This window comes from Chrysemys picta, chromosome 7 (assembly GCF_011386835.1).
Source record: "Chrysemys picta bellii isolate R12L10 chromosome 7, ASM1138683v2, whole genome shotgun sequence".
NCBI lineage: Eukaryota > Metazoa > Chordata > Testudines > Emydidae > Chrysemys > Chrysemys picta.
In genome coordinates, this window is record NC_088797.1 from 71,528,939 (window position 1) to 71,550,746 (window position 21,808).

General features: G+C 41.2%; 1 protein-coding gene across 2 annotated transcripts; it reads left to right on the forward strand.

Moving 5' to 3' along the window:
* The first annotated feature begins 10,475 nt into the window (after nucleotides 1-10,475).
* Nucleotides 10,476-21,259, forward strand: LOC101935368 (pulmonary surfactant-associated protein A-like). 2 transcript variants are annotated; one of them, XM_042854721.2, is made up of 5 exons: nucleotides 10,476-10,609; nucleotides 12,960-13,143; nucleotides 14,765-14,884; nucleotides 15,988-16,065; nucleotides 18,066-21,259. In XM_042854721.2, exons 2-5 carry the CDS (start codon nucleotides 12,972-12,974, stop codon nucleotides 18,440-18,442), a joined length of 747 nt encoding a protein of 248 aa, XP_042710655.1. In that variant the 5' UTR covers nucleotides 10,476-10,609; nucleotides 12,960-12,971; the 3' UTR covers nucleotides 18,443-21,259. The 2 variants fall into 2 exon arrangements, with proteins under 2 accessions (XP_042710655.1, XP_065407853.1); XM_065551781.1 differs by having other exon boundaries at nucleotides 10,589-10,609; nucleotides 12,893-13,143.
* Nucleotides 21,260-21,808: the final 549 nt, after the last annotated feature.

Sequence of the window (21,808 nt, forward strand, 5' to 3'; positions counted from 1 at the left end):
TGACTAGACTACCTTGCTCCTGGGAGCCTGCCAAGACGGAGGGGGGGCATACAGTTGAGCCCAGCGGGGCTGAAAACTCTCTTGTTTTGATCTTGTTTTGGGGCTAAGTGGCTCTGCCAGAGGGCCAAGTCACCTCTATGACTGAGGTTGGCTGAAGATAGTTGTGGGGAAATTGAGGCAGAAAGGCTGCAAAGCCAGGTCTTGCTGTGTGTGGGTGCTCTCAGACAAAAAGTCTGTTACACACCTCTAGTAGGGTCATCTTTCCACAGCCGGTTAGGTCAGGGTTAGGGCTAGAATCCAGCAGGGGTGCAGTGGCCACACTGCACTCAAGGAACTGAGTCAATATCTGTACTTACAGTTTCAATCACAGTGCCATCTGGAGTTGTATTTTCCATCGAGAATAACATTATAAGTTGGGTTAAACCTTTGAAATTGGTGAGTTTAACAGCTGCACTTCATTCAGGTTAAATAAAATAAACTCTAGGAGGTCTAAACACAAGCGCATGTCACAGCCCCAAACTAAGATATGTGCAAGTCTGCCCACAAAATAGAACTATGTGGGTGAAGGACTTGGCTAGTTATTGTCTTTGGGTAGAGGTGGGGTAGGGAGAGTAAGACACACAGCACAGAAACAGACATAGAAGGAGCAGAAAGCTGGACACAGACTGACCAAGTATTGAGTGTGTGGTCTTGCAAAAACCTAGAGAAAGGGCTGTTGGGGCTGGCAAAAAGAGGTTTGGATCTGTGAGCCCATTTGGCTCCTCCTGTGTTCAGGGAAACAAGGCTTTGCAAATTCCTCGTAAGTAAACAAGATCATATCAAAGGTGCCAGATTCCATAATCAATTTCTCCTAGTAACTGAAACAACCTGCAAGACCCTGAATTTTTGGTTAACCGCTCAGGCCAACACAAATTGTAATGGCAAAGCCTGTCAGCATCGAATACAAGATAGATACAAGGCTTTCATTTGTATATTGGTCAGAATCCACAAACTGACTGTATGTAGGCCCTGCAACAGAAGCAGCATATATTAACTACTGAAACAGCCCAATTAGCTATATTGTATAGCATTCAGTATTCATTCTCTAGAAATTCCCTGTGCCAAGTGAAAATCAATACACCTATTTATCTTAATTTTCAGCTTATAACATCCATAACCACCTCAGCACAGAATATTTCTTGGGAATTCATTACTCGATGAGGCCCCTTGATGGAGATTGTAGAGTAGTTTCTCTTTGCTATGATAATCAGGCTTGAACAGCAACTTGGTGAGCTTATTTTACCATATAATTCATATTTATACCATGCGATTTCAATGAGGAACATTTCCCCCAGCTCCTGGATTTCACAGACAAACAAAATAACTGACAATGTCTGTCATATATTGTACCATACGCTACTGCAATATCTGCGGGCCCATCATTTCCTCTGCAATAGGCAACACAAGGGACTGGTGTAATGGCCTAAAGGGGCCAATTACCATCTGTGGAGTTGATTATCCTTATTTTAAACTGACAAATGCTAGGTGGTTGTTTATGGGGCAAAATATGAAGCACAAACACATGATCTCAGGCAGTCTTGCCAAGTGCCTGTTCAAGCATAAATTGCTTCACTATGGCTTCCCTAGATAAGATAGAGAGGGACTCTGTAAAGATCAGCTCCTTGGAAGTATAATCTGTTGGGACACTTCTGTGATTACTTGTGTACAGTGTTTTCCATTAAAAGGGCAGCATTTATCCAGTTATGATACTGTGATCATTGAGATACTATAGGTAATTTCCCCTATTTGGAATAATTAGTATCTCCAATACTGCTGTGTGGCAATGGTTAGCAATGATGAGCTATTAAAGATGGTCAGGGAGGCTCAGGGATGGCTTGGTTTCAGATTCAGTTTAATTCAAACCATAAAACATGGGGGACAGGATTCAGAGGGAAAATAATCCCATGTCTAAATGCTCTATTTTGTCAGTCCATCAAATTCATTGCCAGGCCACTGCTGTAATCAATGATCTCACATAATTAAGGTGAGGCAGTGGGTGTGAAGATTAACAATGTCTGTGGTTGGGGATTTTTGCCCACTTTATGTTTTTTAACTGCAGGGAGGTGATTATTTCATTGTCCTCCAGTTATGTAACTCAAATGAAAGAACATGAAGTTACAGTTCCTCTTTTCAAATGTGTGGCCATGTATTCTGCCCAGTTTCCTAGGAACACTTACGTATCTAAGTGTTGTTACTGGATCCTTTCTTCTGTAGCTGTTGATAGGTATATTTAAACACCACTTTCAAAAGAAATCGTTCGGGAATTCAAATACATTCCTAGCTACCCTGCAGCGCCAGGTAAACATAAGCCTCCACAACTATCGGTCAGGTAAAGGCTTTGGGGGTAATTATGCTTGAATCATAAGCAGTGAGAACAGTATGCAGCCATCTGACTGACTGAACTATATGTTCTTTTTCTTCCACAATAGTTTTTTAGCTTAATCTTTACTTGAAATTTCATTATATACTAAAACTTTACATGTCTGCAAATGTGAGAAACATCCATTGTTAAACATTTGGTACATGGAATTATATTATGTATTTTACAGAAATGAGTCCTGCCTGCTTTTGAAGCCACAAAAGCAAGGAGAATTCTGAGTTATAGCCAACCTAGTTGTGCTTAGGAATTGCATCTAATATGGTTTGTAAAGTTATCCTTTTATTTTTAAGAGCCCCAAAAGAAGGCTACATGTTAAAATCTACCATACAGAAGCTGAGTGGAGTAAACAAAGGATGAAGTTATTACCTTAAGTCTAAATTCACTTAGGGGTATTTTTGTTAACTATTGATGTTATTTTAATGCACCTTGCTGTAATTTATTTCCTTTGTTTTTTAACATACATAGAACAAAATGGTCCAGATAAAATATATTTGACTGGCAAATTACCTGCCACTCCTACATAATAATCCTAAAGATCAGTCAGAAGGAGAACTATTTCAAGTTTTTTTTTGTTTTGTTTTGTTTTCTGAATGTTTGAAAGTAGGAAGGGTTGGAGTTGAATCCCTGATCAGAAGCTCTGCTGTAGTTTTGATTCCAAGTCAAGCCAACACCAAAAATGGCTTATTTTCCAGTTCTAGGTCAGAAGGAGCCAAATCATTGTGAAAATAGCTAATCACAAGATGGACTGAAAATGCCAGACTATAGTTTCTAAACTCAATTTAAACATGATTAATATTTGTCATGATAATTTAACCACTGTTCTCCAAGGCTGCTCCAGTGGGCTCATTACAGGAGGACAGAATTCAGCTCTGAAGCTTGATTCAGAGCTCCAGAAATGAAACTCTGTCATCAGGGAAACAGGAGTGAATACCGTTTGTCACTTTTTCCCTGCTTGTGCAGACTGATGTCCAAAGGTCTGAGCCTGTTCTATGGAAATCAGGGGATATGTCTACACAGCAATGTATGCCTAGGGTTAGTTGGACTCGAGTCAGCTGACCCATGTCAGCGAACCCTGGACTTGAGCATCTACTCTGCATTTTAACCCTAGATTAAGGATTTTCTGACCTGTGATTGAACGTAGGGCTATGGCATCCACACTGCAATGCACAGACCTGAGTCAAAGTAACCATAGGTGCCGACTCCGTGGGTGCTCCGAGGGGGGGGAATAGTGAGTGTTCAGCACCCACCAGCCACCCACCGATCAGCTGTTCAGTGGTGGACTGGAGGTGCTGGGGGAGGGGGCAGAAAGAGGTGGGGTGAGGGTGGGGCCTTGGGGAAAGGGTGGAGTGGGGGCAGGGCCTTGGGGTGCCTGTGAAAGTAACCCTATCCTACAGTGTCAAATATCCCTCCCCACCAATTGTCAACATCCTAGCCCTATGAATGTGTTGCATTGTGGGAAAACTCTACTGCTCACCCTGTTTTCTAAGTGTGATGGTGCTATTGATGGGACTCAGGTGCCCATAAGGAGCACAAGTACATAGACTGCATAATTAACTCCTTTGGTGGCTGTCTCAGTAGAATGACAGCAGTGTGAGACGGCTTTATACTGATCTACCATCTAATCTGAGAACTGGGCTCTCCATCTCTAGGCTGTCACATTGACAGGAAAACGCCCATGTGCATGTGATCTGAGGAAAACTAGGACATCAGTCTCCAGGGCTGTTAAACTATTAAAATGAAACTTTGCAGTTCTTAATTTTGAAAAGTGACAGCGGTTTTGGCTGGTTGGTTTATTAGTTATTTTTGTCTGTTTGTTTTGAGGTTTGATATAAAATGCAGGTTTCAGAGAAAAAATGTGCACACACACCCTAGCCCTGCTGCTGCTGGCTGCAGAGTGGTGAAATGCATCCACAGAGCTTGGGGTGCAGCACCCCTCAGGGATCACTTATCCCTGCTCCTACAGCTTCAACCTTCCTGGGTCTGACGTCGGAGCATTCAGCATCCCCTTCCACACCGTGCGCTTCCCACAGCGAATCCACCCAGGTGGGGCTCCTGGAGAAGCCAGAGGGCCCTGCACCCCAACTCCTCAGTCAGACGTGACTCTCAGCCAGCCTGTAAAACACAAGGTTTATTAGTCGACAGGAACACAGCATAGAACAGAGATCAGTGACTTTCAGCCAAGTCCATCTTGAGAGTCCTGGGCCAGACACCCTGGACTCCCCCTCTTCCAGTCCCATTATGCAGACTGCCAGCTACCTGACCTCTGACACCCCCCCCCGTCTTGCTCCTCCTCCTCCTTCTCTTTGTCTTGCTTCCTGGGCAAAAGGTGTCACCTGGTCGCATCCCTCTCCTGGGTCTCAGGTCACATAGGTGCAAACAGCTGGGCAGCCTCACCTGCCCCTAGGACTTCAGCAAAATCGTACACCCAATTCCCACCACCGAAGTATTGGTGCAGTAAACTGGGAAACTGAGGTATACATAGTATTAGTATAGGACAGTAAGACTCACATGCAACATAAAAAGATTTATAAAATCCCACTTTGTCACATTTCTCTCCCCTCCAAGACCGAACTGAGTGGGGCCATTTTAGCCAGTGGCCTGGGGAAATTCCGGTCCTTCTCTCCGGGACAAAGCGTCGGCTATAACATTGGCACTCCTCTTAACATAGACCACCTTCATGTCGTAATCCTGAAACTGGAGACTCCACCTCAGGAGCTTGGTATTGGCCCCTTTCATCTGGTGTAGCCATGTCAGGGGTGAATGGTCGGTGTACACAGTGAAGTGCCACCCAAATAGATATGGCTGCAGCTTTTTAAGGGCCCACACCATGGCCAGGCATTCCTTTTCTATGGCTGCATAGTTCTTCTCCTGGGGCAGTAGCTTCCTGCTCAGGTACACGATGGGGTGTGTCTCTCCTTTTTCATCAACCTGCATTAGCACCACACCCAGCCCTGTGTCTGAGGCGTCAGTGAACACCATAAAGGGCTTCCATTTGCACTAGAGTGCAATAGACTGCATCACAGATTGCCTGCATAGAGAGGACTAAACAAGTGGCCTGAACGAACTCTGGGACACAATCCAGTCCAGAGGACTTCCAGGACCGAAGTCAAGCTGGGGCTGCATGCACACAGGAAAGCAATAGGGTTCAGATCCTAGGACCCAGCTTAACACGGGCTTGGAACCTCCATCACCACAGGGTCCTGGGACCCTAGGTCCAAGCCCTAGGTTAACACAATTGGTGTATGGACGCAAGGGAGTTTAAGCTTGAGCGCTCTCATTGCTGTGTAGACATACCCGAAGGGTGCATCTCAGGTCCCCAAAAGCTAACGTCTGCCATGGTCCTGTGGTAAGTTTAATGAGCCCATAAAAGAAGAAAAAACTCCCCACAGAAATTGTCATAGAAAAATATCTAGATATAAAGAATGAGAGTGACTGAAGAGACTATGGATAATGAGGCATTTGGTTATCATGGTGCCACATGTGAACATGGATGACTACATAGAGAATCTTGTTGTGAGTAAGGTATGACTGAGTTGGGAAACAAATTAGGGGTCTGAGGTAAAACCTACTGAAGTCCATGGGAGTCTTTCTATGGACTTCAGTGGCCTTTGGATCAGGTCTGAGCTGTCATCCAAATTCCAAATACCACTAGTGGGAACTGAGATGGCATAGGTACTGCATGTGTGAAAATACTCTCCATAAGAGCCTCTCTGATATATGGAGGGTACCACTAGCACCACCACCTCTTCTGAAAAAAGGGAGTCTGCAAGAGTCTCATAAAGAAGAGTGATAAAGGGAACTTTAGCAAGTGATTTGTGTGTATGCTATACACGTACACCGTATTTGAAGAAGTGCTGACCCACCAGTTGGATTTTTTGCAAGATAGCTGGCTTTATAAATTAATCTATCATTTACTTTGTTTAGTACCAAGTAAACAATGTGACATATATGCAAGTAATGTCCACCAAACTAACTCCCAGGTTGCCTCTGGAGGAACAAATTAATTTATTCTTTGTATAGATGTGGCCTTTGAACATGTTCCATGTGTGACACAGGGTTAGATTAATGATCCATTACAGGAATTATTTCCCAGGTCACAATCTTAGAAATGACTTATGGTAAATCAATGGCACCCACTTCTCTGAGAACATTCTGTATTAAGTTGTTCCATCTAGCTTACTCTGACTCGCTGAGACAATGAACTCCTTTTGTCATGCAGTATCCAGGCTACTTGAATTTGAGAGTTTAATGTGTGACTTCAAGGAAATAAGAAAGCAGGAAAAATATGTAATCCAAAAGCAAAGGACAAGTAGCTCTTCTGTTAATAAGATTATATATTTCCTACAGCAGAGAAAACACTACCTTTTTCCACAGAAGCTGAAAAATCCTTATGCTGATTTTTTTTTTTTTTTTTTGGCTGGTATAATTGCCATTTGTTTTTCCTAGAAGAGCAAATAGATGAAAAGGGCTGACTTTTCTGAGAGTATCTATTTGCTTGAAGATTTTAATGTTTGTGGTTTAACTTAAATGTTATGAAGTTTATTTTTATAAGTGCGATACTATGATAGAATACACCCCTACACAGTGCTTAGTAATCTTTGTATAAAGTATGTCTTGTAACGTATCATTTGAAAACTCATAATTTGCTGGTCAGTATTGTCCTAGTAAAATATGTGGGGCAACAGTGTATGTGAAGTTATAATATTCCCCTGCATGTTCCAAACCCTGCAGCCCTGCCCAAACAGAAATTGGCAAACAGGTCTGCCCTAAACAAAGGAATATGTGCTCTACTTAATTTGCATGTAAGCAGTAAACAGCATCATCATGCAGGAAGGGAAGACAAAAGATGTTCAAACGGGTGAAAAAAAGTCAGGGAATACCCTTCTACTTAGACTATTTGGATCCTGGTTCTCAGCTGGAAATGTTTGTCATGAGGGGGACTGAAACTATAAAAAGGAGGGACAAACCCCCAAGACACTCCTCCCTCTCTTGCATTCACTGCACCTGAAGAGACAAAGGAAACAAGCTCTGGACTCTGAGGGGAGTCAAACTTTTCTTTGAATCTAATATAGTTTGTCAGACATTAGTAAATGTTTTATCCTTATTTTTCTTGTACTGTAATCATTTCTAATTTTGTCACCACATTACTTGCACTCATTTAAAATCTATCTCTTTGTAGTTAATAAACTTGTTTTACTCTTTTATCTAATCCAGCATGTTCAAGTTGATGTATCAGGGCAACTCTATTTGGGGTTACAAGTTGTGTGCATATTTTCCCTTAAAGGAATAACAGACTTAATATATTCATACTGTTGAAGACAGGGCTGGGCACGTCAGGAAGTACATTTCTGGGGGGAAATATGAGACTGTAAGTGTGTTGGGGTCACCCTGTGGTAATCTTTAAGGTTGGTAAGAGCCAAGATGTGGCTGGCTGGAGGCAGCACACACACAGACACTGCTGGGAGTCATTTACATTCTGGATGCTATTTGTAAGCTGCAAGGCATTGTAAAGGACACCACACATTCCAGGGCAGGGGTGACACAGATACTCATTGGTCTGGATTGTACCCTGGTATGTCACAAATACGATGTCTGGTCCTAAATAGAATTTTTTTAAGTTCTACATAGTAATTTTTCTATTGTATCAAATGCTAAGTCAGTTTCTCAGTCCAGAGAGTAAATAGCAATGCATACTTCAAGGCCTCATCTTAACACCAAAGTTGTTCTGCTTTGACCCTACCAGTACAGTTAATGTGGGATGATCCCTCCAAGTGTGGATGCAGTTATATTGGCATAAAGGTGCCTTAACCAGTGTAGCTTATTTCCACACAAGGAGAGGAATAAGGTATACCATCATGAGGCATGCTAGATGTTGTGCTGGTAAACTACGGCAGTAGAAAACCATACCCCTAAGCAAAATAGTTATACCAGAACAATAAATGTGTATAGATCAGACCGAGGGGCTTTAGGAAACAGGGTGAGAAAAATAAGATGGCAACTGTTACAGTTGGGAATTTCTGTTCCCAAGGAATTACCAGTTTCAAACCTATGAAAGAAATGGCTTCAGGATTTAAAAACCATTTCAGACAGTTGCTAGATTACAAACTATAGGCCTGATTTTCTTCAGAGGTTCTGAGCACCCACAGCGCCTATGAAGTCAACTGGAGCTGTGAGTGCTGAGCACCTTTGTATAACAGACCCTTAGAGAAATTTTGGCAATTTTCCTGAATTACAACTAGGTGAGAAGGATTGCTTTTTTTATTATTATTAGCAGCTAGACTCTGTATTGTGCAGTACTGGAAAAATCGGACCCCTCCTCCTATGGCAGTGTTTCTCAAACTGGGGTCACCGCTTGTGTAGGGAAAGCCCCTGGCAGGCCGGGCCGGTTCGTTTACCTGCCCCGTCCGCAGGTCCAGCCGATCGCGGCTCCCACTGGCCACGGTTCGCCGCTGCAGGCCAATGGGAGCTGCTGGAAGTGGCGGCCAGCACATCCCTCGGCCCGCACCACTTCCAGCAGCCCCCATTGGCCCAGAGTAGCGAACCGTGGCCAGTGGGAGCAGCTATCGGCCGGACCTGTGGACAGGACAGGTAAACAAACCGGCCCCTGGCAGGGGCTTTCCCTACACAAGCGGCGACCCCAGTTTGAGAAACACTGTCCTATGGAGCTGTAGTACAGTAAAATATGGACTGTCCTTATAACGAAGAACCCCTCCCATCGGTGTAAGTAGTGTCTACATTGAAGTGCTACGGCAGCACATCTGCAGCTGTGACTCTGTAGTGGTTTAAGTGTAGACATGCCCTAGACCTCTTCTAGGCCTGTTAGATACAAAGATCATCTCTCACATTTCAACAAAACTGTAAAAGAGACAATAAACTCTGTATTTCTGGGTAAAGAAACACACAAATTCAGAAAACTTTCAAACATTGGAGGTCATTATGGTTCACTGTTTGCTATTCTTTCCCCAGGGCACACTTCATTTAAATGGAGGTTTGTTGCATAGGTAGATTACAAGTTTCTGTTACCTTGATTGTTTCTCTGTTTTTTAGTGCTTGTCCTAGTTGCTATTCAATGTCAGCAAAGATTTTTAAAATGATTGTTTGGTGGTGATAGTGGTTTTGGCATATAAACTCTGTTATATGGGGAAATAATATGAATCTAAAGTAAGTGTTATAAAGATGTACACAGATCAGATTTCTATTTCTTGTGTATTCTGACTTGTATATGGTTTGTGCTGTACTGAAAATCAAAATACTATTTATTATTAATATTATAGCAGTGCCTGGAATACCTAACCTAGATTGGGGACCTGTTATGCTAGGTACTGTATGTACATATAGTAATAGACTGACCCTGGCCTGAAGAGTTCATGGTATGACTAGGCAAGTCAGCCAAAGGATGGGAGAAAGAAAGTAGTATTAACATCATTTTACAGATGGGAAACTGAGGCACAGAAAAATTAAGTGCCTTGCCCAGGTTATCAGTGGAAGTCTGTAGCAGAGCCTAAAGTGGAACCTACACCTCATGAGTCCTGGTCCATTGCCTTAAAAACACCACCTAGCTCTTAGTGATCATTACTAGTAGGTCTCAAAGGGCTTTACAAAGGAAATCAATATCATTATCACCCGTTTTATAGCTGGGGGAAACTGAGGCACAGAGAAGGGGAAGGGATTTGCCCAACACCACCCATCAGACCACTAGCAGAGCTGGGTCTAGAGCCCTGTGTTCGTGACTCCCAGTCCGGTGTGCTACCCACTAGGCCACACACTCCGTCCCTTAGCTACACGCCCATCCTTGTAATCTTTTGAACAATAACAATGATTTATTTTAGAAATTAGATGAAAGTTCCATGGAAACTTTATATTCTTTGAATTAACTCCAAAAACATCTTTTGAGACTCTCTGTTTTGCTTGAGAGTTTTTTCTCTATTAAAACATAACTTATTACTTGAGAGTTTTTTTTCTCTATTAAAACATAACTTATTACTATAATCGAGGAAACCAGCGTCACACAGTTCCTGAAATTTTTCTAAGTATTTGTGTAACAAATTAAGTGTGTGAACAAAATAAAAAAGAATCATTCAAATTATACTTATCAAGCCTCCACTTTGGTATGCAGGTGTGTTATCAAATAACATACTATATAAATGAGACTTTTGAGGACTTTTTTTCATTCTACTTCAGAGCAGAAGGGTGAGTGAACTCTTTTATAAAACTACAAAGAACTTCACTTAGGCCATGCTGCAAACATGCTCTCCCTTTTCATTTTCTATTATATTTTCAAATGCTTTGCTATATTTACCTTTATTGTTACTAGTCCAGTCTACTCATATTAGTGATTTCATCAGATGTGGAGTTGCTTGAAAAATGCTGGGGTTTTATGAATGAGGAGACAGAGGAAGAGCAAGAATTGGGATATCTCTATACTGCGATTGGGACACAACATGTAGGCATACCAGAGCTAGCTTTGAGCCAGCCAGCTCACTAAAAACAGCACTGTAACCACAGGGCCATGGGCAGCGGCATGAACTGGCCACCTGAGTATATACCAAGGGTCCGGGTGGGATTGCACTCCGGTGGGTATCCTGTGCCATTGCAGCTGCACAGCTATCTTTAGCAAACTAGCTCGATGGAAGCTAGGTCAGGTCTGCCTTCACATGCTGCAATCGTGCCTCGAAATTGCTGTGTAACATCCCCTTAGAGTGGAATAGTTGCTTTTCCATCTTAACATCCAAAGGATCAGGAACCTGGCACTGCATCAAGATGCACAAGTTTGGAGTCAGTAGGACTCCACCCATCTTCACCACTCTCACTATTTTAGCTGAATTATGCTAATAACTGAAGGAGAATTCGTGCTCTAGTACTGTACATTACATCCATTTCAGTTTTAAAGATTTCTAACTGGATTGTAATGAGAGCAGGTCAGAAAACATTTTGATTTTTTTTTCAAAATTACTCACATTTCTAAAATTTGAAAAATTTCAACCAGCTGTATAGTTGGTCAAAAATTGAGAAGAAAGTGTTGTCCAAAATGTCCTGTTTAGTTCTTGAATGTTTTCACCACTTTGTGTCATTTAGACTTGGTGTGAATTATAAAGTTATTTTACAGATGCAACCAGTCTATGATCTGCCATACATAGGGCCCTTCATTTTCAGTTTTTATTTTATTTAATTTTTCCCAGGAATTTATCAGTGTTTATTACCAAAACAACAAAATCAGGTGAAAATCGGTGCAAAAAACTATTAATAATTTTTCTGGGTAAATATCAGGGTTTATTTTGGTGGACGGAAAGACGGGGGGAAAGTATTCAGTAGATTAATGCTTTGAATTCCGTTCCTCAATGTGGTTTGCTGCAGAACTAAAACGGAACTCAAAACACAGTGCCACCTCTGAGTTTAGAAAACAATATATCGCTAATCCCCAAATAAAACTTTACATTTGAATAAACAGTTTACTGTTATAGACTTAGAACTATTGACCTATAAATATTTCATTTAATAATTGGGCCACACCATTTGTAAGCCATAAACTCACCTTCATCCTTTTCTCCTGTTTTTTTTTTTTTTAACTTTTGAATACTTCTGAAATGTATTCTGATACAGATTTTCATTTTCTTCCCATTTTAGTGTGTCAAATCTTTAAAGCATTATCTACTAATAGCTTGAAATGTGTACGTAGTGGGTGTGAGATTTATAAGGGCGCTCAGATGCACATGCACTTCAGAGCTTGTGTGCATGTCTGCTTGTTTATCGAGTGTATCTTCTAGACTAATACATAGCCTTACTTCAACAGGCAGGTTTGCATATACACACAGACTAATATATTATCATAATACGTGTATCTCATGCTATGTATTGTATTTTCCTAATAAAACAAGTTATTTTTATATATTTGAATTATACAAAAGTAGGGTAAAAATTAGAAAAAAATTAACCATGCTTTTTGTAAAACCTGGCAATAGTTCAGTAAAAATTGGTTGAAAACTAAGGGACGTAGCCATACATAACATGAGAATCAATCCAGCTTGCAAGTTAATGTTTGGAATGATGCATTTTTCAAAACTGCCATGTAATATATTACATTTGATTCACACACATCAAATAAAAAAAGAGCATGATTTATGACCGTTGCCACCAAATGAATAATTGGTCATTTTAATATGATACACCGCTACCTCGATATAACGCGACCCGATATAACACAAATTCAGATACAACGCGGTAAAGCAGTGCTCGGGGGAGGGGAGGGGCAGGGCTGTGCACTCTGGTGGATCAAAGCAAGTTCAATATAACGCGGTTTCACCTATAACACGGTAAGATTTTTTGGCTCCCGAGGACAGCGTTATATCGAGGTAGAGGTGTACTTCCATAACCTCAATATAAATAGGGGGGGGGGGAAACAAAACTTGAAAGATTTAATCCCAAACTGAAGACTTCATTCAAGGCCAAATTTGACCACTTCTTCATTATTTCCAGTTACCATAAATCAGATCCTATTTTTCTCAGTGCCGAATTGCATGGTAAATGCAACTTGTTTTTGTAGCTGGCCTGAACAATGCTGTCACTCCAGTCACTTCGCATACTTGCAGCAGCAGTTTTTTTTCTGGTGATGTGTCATGCTGAGGAGAAGTGTGCAGGAATTCCTGGAATCCCTGGCACCCCAGGAGCCAATGGATTGCCTGGAAGAGATGGCAGAGATGGTATGAAAGGAGACTCAGGCCCACCAGGTATGGTCAGTGGTTATCTCCCCTTTTAAATAGATGTATTGCTGTGTTGACTATTATGCTTAGTAAACTAAATGGTTTATCACCTGTTTCCTCGAGTCAGATGAAATAAAGAAATGGTGAGTTCTATTTAATGCATAGTGGAACCCTCTTACTGTGAAGTCAGTAAATACAGTGAATTTCTGCTTAGAGTGAAATTGTCCTATAGTTCCAACTTGTAGTGAACTTCTGGTGGTGCAACAACTCTCCGTGGTGTGGAGTAGGAGGAACATTTATGTTGTGGAAATGAGAGGGAAACAAAAGCAGTTCTTTGGCAGAAGAGTGAGAAGCTGAAGGAGAAAACGTGGCAATTTTATTAGAGTTGGTTAGGAATTTTCTGACCATTTTTTGGGTCATAAAATGTCAATTTGTCAAAATCATAATGGTTTGCAGAAACGGGTTATTTTTGACAAATCTCACAATTCAAAAAACGGGGGGTGGGGGGAGAAAAAAGGTTCAAAATTGTCAAACATCCAATTTTCATATTTTTTAAAAGAAAAGTTTGGGTTTTGGCTCAAACCCAGTTTTTGTTTCAATTTTTTTAGTTGAGTTGTAGTGTAAAAAAAGTGGGGGCATAAAAAAGTCAAAAACAAAATGTTTTGAAATTATAGAAATAAAATACTTCAGTTGACCTGATCCAAACTTTTTTTTTACTTCTACTTTTTTGTCTTGATTTGGGACAGGAAAGAAAACTGATATCTCAGACTCTTGTGGAAACAATCTCCCACTCAGCTCCAACTGTTAATTTGTCCCCTTCCCCGTGACAAGCTTCCCTTACAGAAAAGGATTGTGGCTCCTTCAGCCATTTTTAAACCCACTTCCCAGTGTAAACATTAAATGGGACGCTGGTCTATAGTCCAAATTCATTTTTTTGCAAGAAAATTAGATGAAAGTGGTTGTTGGGCATAAACTACAACTGATTTCTTGGGCATAAGAGGAGAAGGCAACAGTTCAGGGTCTTCTTAAAATGAGAGCGAATTAGGGCAGAAAATTAACAATTGATCAATGCATTCACAAGCATAGCTTTCCCCATCTCTTTTCAATTACCCTTTCAGTGGGAACTACTTTTCATGCAGAAGGATACTTTCTATAATGTTCAACAAAACTGGTTTTTAAAATGAATTAATAAAAATGTAGTACCAGGAAGCAATTACATGTCAGTGTATTAATTAGGCTTCTGATGCACTTCTCAGGTTGTTGAAGCCAAGGGGCTGTATGCACCATTGGTCTATTAATGCACCACCTGCAGATGCTGATTGTTGCATTGTGCAATATTCCTTCCATGCCAAAAGGCAGGTCAGAAGCTTTCTCCAGCTCCATCACCAAAGATGCTCCAAGACTGAAGTAGTTGGGCTCCTAACATGCATTTGGTTGCTCATTCCAGGGAGTCAGTGTTTTGCCTCTGTTATGAAGCCAACAGACACCTGAGGCTTGTGCATTAATGAAGTTATTCAGAAGCACAATGCAGTTTGTTGCTTTGCTGGCCAGCATCTGTTAAACCCATGTTTATTCTGAATTTCCCATAAAATGCATCAGTTGAAAATAAATTTTGTACATTTTTCATTTGTGTGCTTCTCTTCTCTAGGTCCTCAGGGTCCACCCAGTGGCATGCCAGGTCTTCCCGGAAGAGATGGGCTTCCTGGGGTGAAAGGTCCCCAGGGTGAAAAAGGCAACAAGGGGGAGAGAGGGGAGCCTGGACCACAAGGTGAATAAGACAAATCTTTGTTTAGTCCAAAAAAACTGGATACTTGTGCTGTGTATAAAGCTGTCCAGGGAAAAGTAACTGAGTCTATTGATGTGCAGTTATGCTATTAGAAGTGACTGTAAAAATGGTGCCTTTGTTATTCAACTGATCTGCTTCCTGTATCTATCATATCAGACCTCCTGACTGTATTGATTAAAATACGTTTTACTACCTTTTACTCGTCTTACAAATGCAGAACCAACACAGCTCCAAGACACTGAATCTATTCCTCCTTGTGCAGCAGCAACAGAATCCTGTACTGAGTTTCAATCAGTTACAGTTATTCTACCCCACTAATGGCAATGGGACTGTACATGTGTCACTGATGGCATAATTTCATCTGCAGAAGTTTTATTACTGGTGATGATTTTGTATGAAAAAAATACCCAGCTTGATTCTCAGATACCATGAAAAACTTGCATTCTGGGAGTTTTTTTGTTTTTAAAATCTCTATATCTATAAACTATGAATATGTCATATGTCATCTTGGAAAGAACTTACAATGACATTTTTGCAGTCACTATTCAGATAGAAGCATACTGAAAAACTATTAGAGTTTAACGGACCATAAAGGAAACAGAGAAGAGAATTCCAGTTCTGTTCAATATCACAGGAACTCCACACCAACTAAAGTTTTACATTGTGACTGTCAAGTTGCAAATTTTAATCAGAGCAAGTTCTGATTAGCTCAGCCTACACAGGATACAGTTTCTAAAATATTAACCCTTTCTTGGATTTCACATACACAAAAGACTTCAGATTAGAAAAATTGAATTTATTTCACATGTAATGTGCTTTAAGTAACTATTCTCCAGTAGTTGAAACTCTCTGGAGTTTCAACAGGCATATAGTTTATGTATTATATATAAGAACAATCAATATGTGATAGGGTTTCTTTGAAAATATATAAATGCAGGGAAATAGAATTTTCCACCACAGAAAATGAAACTGACATACATCAAGTACAAGACAATTTTGGAAAATTGTTATTAATTGTATATGATGCATTTTTCATATCAGTGAAGTCCAGTTTAAATCAATTGTATAATTATTATTATCTCTAGGCCTGCCTGCTTCTGTTGATCCTGAATTGCAAGAAAGCCTCCAGGTTTTAAAACATCGAATTACCAGACTGGAAGGAGGTAATCTTTCTGCTTTTCCTCACAACTTCTGTAAAATGCAATGTACAAAATGAACCATGATAGCCCAACTTAAAGTAAGTTACATTTCAAAAATTGTATTCCATTCTAAAACTTTCCTCACCTAAACTTACTTCCAAGCACCAATTAAGAATGCTGAGGTGTTTGTTGCACATTGGAAGGACAGGAAAGCTGATCCAGCAGCCCAGCCTGAGATGTGGGAGACCAGGGTTCAATTCCTGCTCTGCCACAAATATCTTGTATGACCCTAGGCAAGTCATTCAGTCTGTCTGTACCATAACCTGGGGATAATAGCACTGCCCTACCTCACAAGGGTGTTGTAAAGATAATTGATGAGGCGCTCAGATACTGCAGTAATGGAAGCCACGCAAGAAAGATTGGTCAGTGTGTGTGGGTCTATGCAGTAGATAGTGCAATGCAAAAGGCTGTCCATAAGATGGGGCATAGACGGGGGCTTTGGCCTATATAACATACTGAGCATTCTGCATACTACATGTATGAATGGAGTGTCAGAACTTACATAGACTAGAATCAAAAGGGACTAGGCACAGCATAGTGCGAAGGACTGTACTGTGCATGTCCAGCATGTAGGGCAGCATGTGGAAATAAACATCAAGCAGGCTATTGCAGTTTGTCTTGCTTGTACATGTTGCTTTTTGGGAGTAGGTTTCCCTCACCATGACCAACTGATTAATGTGCCACTCCCACTTTAGGGAGTGGAATCTGCAAGTCTTAACAGAGCAGAAAAGTTACCCCCTTTTGTCTAACTCTCCATTGGTTTATTTATGAGGAGGATCAAGATACATGCAAGGTGAGGTGCGCGGCTCAGCTCTTTTGAAACACAGATCATCTGGGGAGGGTACTCACAGGGACTGAACTCCATCTGGAGAGGCTCAAATCCCTAATAGGAGACTACTTAGGGCCCATTCCCTCAGCAAGAGGATCTATAGAGGGTTGCCACAGTTGTTCTCCAAAGCAGATAAGATCTCTGTCGAGCTGACAAAGGGCCTGATTCTCCCCAAGTAGCAAGGACCTTTAAGGAAACGCCACTCACATTCATTCAAATTGCATTAAAAAAATCTTGTTAAAAAGGATTTTGTAGTGTGTTGTAGTTGAGCTCTTGGGAATCATTGAAACTGAGGCAGTTGTATGATGGCAGTAGTGCTTATATTCTCAATACACTCTGGGGTGGTGTAGTCATTAGAGCTGTTGGGGAAAATGGGGGAGAAAAATCAAAGATTTTTGTCAAAATTACTTTCCCTTTCTCTTGTTAAAATTTGGAAAATTTCAATCAGCTCTACTGATTTCACATAACAGAGCAGGTCTGAAAATGTATTTAGTATATGGGAGTAGAGCACACTTAGGGCTGGTCCACACTAACCCCCCAGTTCGAACTAAGATACACAACTTCAGCAACGTGAATAACGTAGCTGAAGTCGAAGTACCTTAGTTCAAACTACAAGGTACTTACCGCGGGTCCACACGCAGCAGGCAGCCTCCCCGGTCGACTCTGCGTACTCCTCTCGCGGAGCAGGAGTACCGGCGTCGACGGCGAGCACTTCCAGGATCAATTTATTGCGTCTAGACAAGACGCGATAAATCGATCCCAGAAGATCGATTGCTTACCGCCAAACCCAGAGGTAAGTATAGACGTACCCTTAGGTTGTAGGAGGAGAGACAGATGTCCGTAGGTGAAGAATTATGTAGACTCACTGAAAAAACTAATGAGTTTGGTAGGATTGCGACAGAGGTAGTTCCTCCTTTTCTCCTCCTCTTCACTCTTTTCCTCTGTCTCTTTTCAATCCTCTTTCCTTTCTCCCTTTATTTTTTCCTCCTTCTTTCCCTTCCTATTTGTAATGTTCTCTTCTTTGCCTTTCTTTCATTTCCTCATGGTTTTTCTCCCTTCCCAGGAGTATAGTAGGAACATGGACAGTATAAAATAAGACAAAAAACCAACCAGATCTTTTCACTTTCCTTTGCAGTCCTTACTTTGGAAGGAAAACTAACAGAAGTGGGGGAAAAAATTCTCGCTACCAATGGGAAAGAAGTCAATTTTGAAACCACATTAAAAGCGTGCGAACATGCTGGTGGCTCCATCGCCACCCCCAGGAACAAGGAGGAGAATGATGCTATTTTGGATATTGTGAAACAGTTTAACAGATATGCTTATCTGGGTATAAGGGAGAGTGATGTTCCAGGTGAATTCCAGTGTCTGGATGGGAAACCTCTGAATTATACCAACTGGCATGCTCATGAGCCAAATGGCAAAGGAGGGGAAAATTGTGTGGAGATGTACACTGATGGAGGCTGGAATGACAAAAAATGCAACCAGTACCGCCTCACTATCTGTGAATTTTAAAGCATATCCTCTCAGTAATTTCATAGTGCAGAGTCCATGCAATATTCTGTGTCTCAGACATAAACAGGAGCCTGCTCTCTCAGCAATATAGCTAATGTCTTCTGTGATTATTTTATCTGAGAGAAACAAAATCATGATATAATATTTTCCTTCCTCATGCTACTAAGGAAATAGTAGCTATCGAAGGTGATTGATTTGTAACTAGAATTATCTCTAATTTGAGAGGGGGTTAATTATAGTAACCAAACTCTGCATTGTCTCACTGTGGCTGAGTAAGCTCCAGGTAAGGATTTCAGGGTTTGGCTTAGTGTGTTTGAGGAGTCCCATGCTAAAATAACTTCGTACATTCCATTGTAGTTACATGCCTAGATAATGCAGCATATACTATGCAACAACATTAGAGGAACAGGTCTCAATCCTGGAAGGAAATGCACACAGGTATATTTCAGTGGATCCGCCAACATGCATCTCTTTGCAGGACTGAGGCCATACTGTGTAATATGAAACCCTGCAATAAAATTCAACTCAGTTATTATAAAGGGAGATCACAACAAAAGCCCTGGAAATCATAGATCATTTAGCTATACTGCAAGATACCCATTTTGTTTTTGTGTGTCAAATACCCTGTTCTCCTATAGCACTATAGAAATAGTCATTTACAGTTCTGTCAAGACTCTTCTATATCATACTAACCACTGGACAAACAATATCATTCTGATGTGTAAACTGAATAGATTTTACACACCCACACAAACCACATGCACATCTGACCACCATCATCAGACAGCAAAGGCAAGGTTTGAGAAGAGGGCTGCCAGCAGTGACATAGGTCCTGATCCAAAGCCGTTGATTTCAAAGAGCCTTGGCTCACCACCACCACTACTACTGCTTGGCATTCAGCTTGAGTAACTGGGCTGGGCATTGGGAATCCTCATAAGCAGAAGGGGGTGAGAAATTTCTCACACACTTCCCCATCCTGTGAAGCCAGACCTCTTGGTAACCAGAGTTTGCGGCCTTGAGGCCCTTAGAAATGTTCCTGAGGGCACATCCTGCTCTTCTAAAATGCATGTATCAGCAACTTCAACACAATTCTTATCAGGAAGGATGTGGGGTCAAGCTGCCCTTTCTGTGGCACCCAAAACCCCCTCCCCTCCTGCCTTGGTCAAGCTGAGGCTGCTGCATAGCCATTTTACGGCCTGCTGACTTGACTACTTTTAGCAATACGCAATAGTGGGTTCAGACACTTTACTGGTTTGACAAAATCTCCCCATACACAGCTTCCCAGGAGTGTCCTCAAACCATTCTCTCACCAATGCAGGGAGAGAAGGAGGTACCACGGGTATAGAGAGTAATAGACACACTGGTCCTAGCTTCTCCTTTTCCCAAGATCTTCCTACATGTTGCTACCCAGGGAGCCTGCATAGTGTTGGACTCTACACCATGCCGGGGAGTGATCTTTTTCCTATCCTACACTGTAGGGACTCCTCTGTATGGCCAATTCATACACTGTGCTTCAGCAAAACTTTGAGTTCCAATATTAGGGAATTTTTTGGCAGTAAAGGAGGAGTCCCTTGTACAGGCCAATACACAGCAAAGGAATGTGCAACATGACTGCTACTTCAAAATTGGCATAGAATAGCAACTCTTGATATAATGTCCATTATGTGGGCTTCAAAATGTTGAATCTTCACTTGCAAAATACCCTCTTTAAAGTCCTATTGTTGGAAAGTTGTCTTGGCCAAAAATATGCCAACTAGAATGGCATAGATTCTGTGAAGAAGGAAGATTTACTATTTTACAAACAAAACGCTTGGCTTTATCTATCTTTGATTATTACAGTGTAGCCACTTAGTTGATTTTATCATTTCATTACACAGCTAGATGGATTTTCCTTTCTTATATGAAGATTGCTGGATAACACCCGTCCTTGTGATAAATAGATTTAGGAGGGGTTATACTTCCAAAATCAAACACAGACCTGGAAACAGCAGGAAATCTGCCCCTTTTGTAGGACTTCAACATTGTACCAAAGCCAAAGTCTGATGCTGAGGCCGCTGTGGGTGACTTAACATAGGGTTCAGCCTGCATCTCCCAGTGACTTCTTTTCTTTTATATGGAGTTTCTCTTATTTTCTCCTGTTGTTTTACAGCATCTGGATGAGTGGGTTCTCTTCTCTTGGAGGCCGTGAAAGGAGCGATGTTTTGTGGTGCTCTTTAATGATGCAGCTACTGGTGTGCAAAGTAACTTGCTCATTCAGGCGCTGAAAAACACCTAGAGAGACAGTGTGGTTCACTACACTGGACTGAGACTTGAGAGCTTGGGTGAAATCTTTGTGCCACTGAAGTCATGGTTCTGTTTCTTGTTCTGCTGCTGTCATACTGTGTGACCTTGGGTGAGTTGTTTCCCTTCTCTGGGTCTGTTTCCCCTCCCATTCTTTGCCTTTCCTGTCTGTTTGGAATGAAAGCTATTGGAGACAAGGATTGTGTCTTAATATGTGTATGCACCGTGCCTCTCGGTACTACTGTAATGCAAAAATAGTAATAAGAAAAAATGAAGGATACTCTAGGACTCAGAGGCCCGACCGTCTATATCTGAGATGGTCAAGGTTTCTTGTACTGTTCCTTTTTGAACCTCCCCTAATGTGCAGTTTCTTGACTCCTAGAATGCACCGAAACCAATTTGGATAAACACTGAAGTTCGGAGGCCTTTTCTAACCTTTTTCAGGTTCAACCATCATTAATAAGATTATTACCTTCTCCTGGCCACTGCAGGAGTGGTTGTTACATGAACTGATGTATTAAAGTTTATGAAAACTGATATTTGCCCTGTAATTTTTGAGACAAAAGCACATAACGCTTGGTAACTTTACTCAGCTGTGTAAAGTTAATTAAATGTTCCAGGAAGCATCAGTGATTAAGTATTTATTCAGAAAAAGATTTTTTCAGAAAAACATTTGAGAATCAGGAAGTTAAGTGTATTTGACTTCTAGTTGGGAACCTGTCTAGCTCTTGTCACCTTTAATGACAGACCTCTATTATGAACCAATAGTTGTAATAGGCTTAATTCCACATTGATCTTTGAATTTGCCTATTTATAGCGAGCTCAGTTTCTAAAGCTTTCATGCACTGTGATAATAGTAACCAAATAGGTAATATCTAGTCCATTGTTCAGGGTATCATGACACGGTTATCCCCTATAATGTGTTCTCCAATGATCTCCAATTCAATTGGAAATATCTAAACCAATGGGGCCTCCACCACTTCCCTTGGGGACCATATACATTCAAATAGATGTCATGATTAAGAAATGTTTCCTGCTATTTAGCCTAAATTTTCCCCTGTGCTAGACTTCATCCCATTACTCCCA

What these genes read in the sequence shown, in the direction of transcription:
- LOC101935368 (XM_042854721.2), top strand. Translation starts at nt 12,972, where the DNA reads ATGCTGTCACTCCAGTCACTTCGCATACTTGCAGCAGCAGTTTTTTTT. An exon ending in AGGGGAGCCTGGACCACAAG is followed by an intron (nt 14,885 to 15,987) that starts GTGAATAAGACA and finishes TATTATCTCTAG; the next exon opens with GCCTGCCTGCTTCTGTTGAT. An exon ending in AATTACCAGACTGGAAGGAG is followed by an intron (nt 16,066 to 18,065) that starts GTAATCTTTCTG and finishes TTTCCTTTGCAG; the next exon opens with TCCTTACTTTGGAAGGAAAA.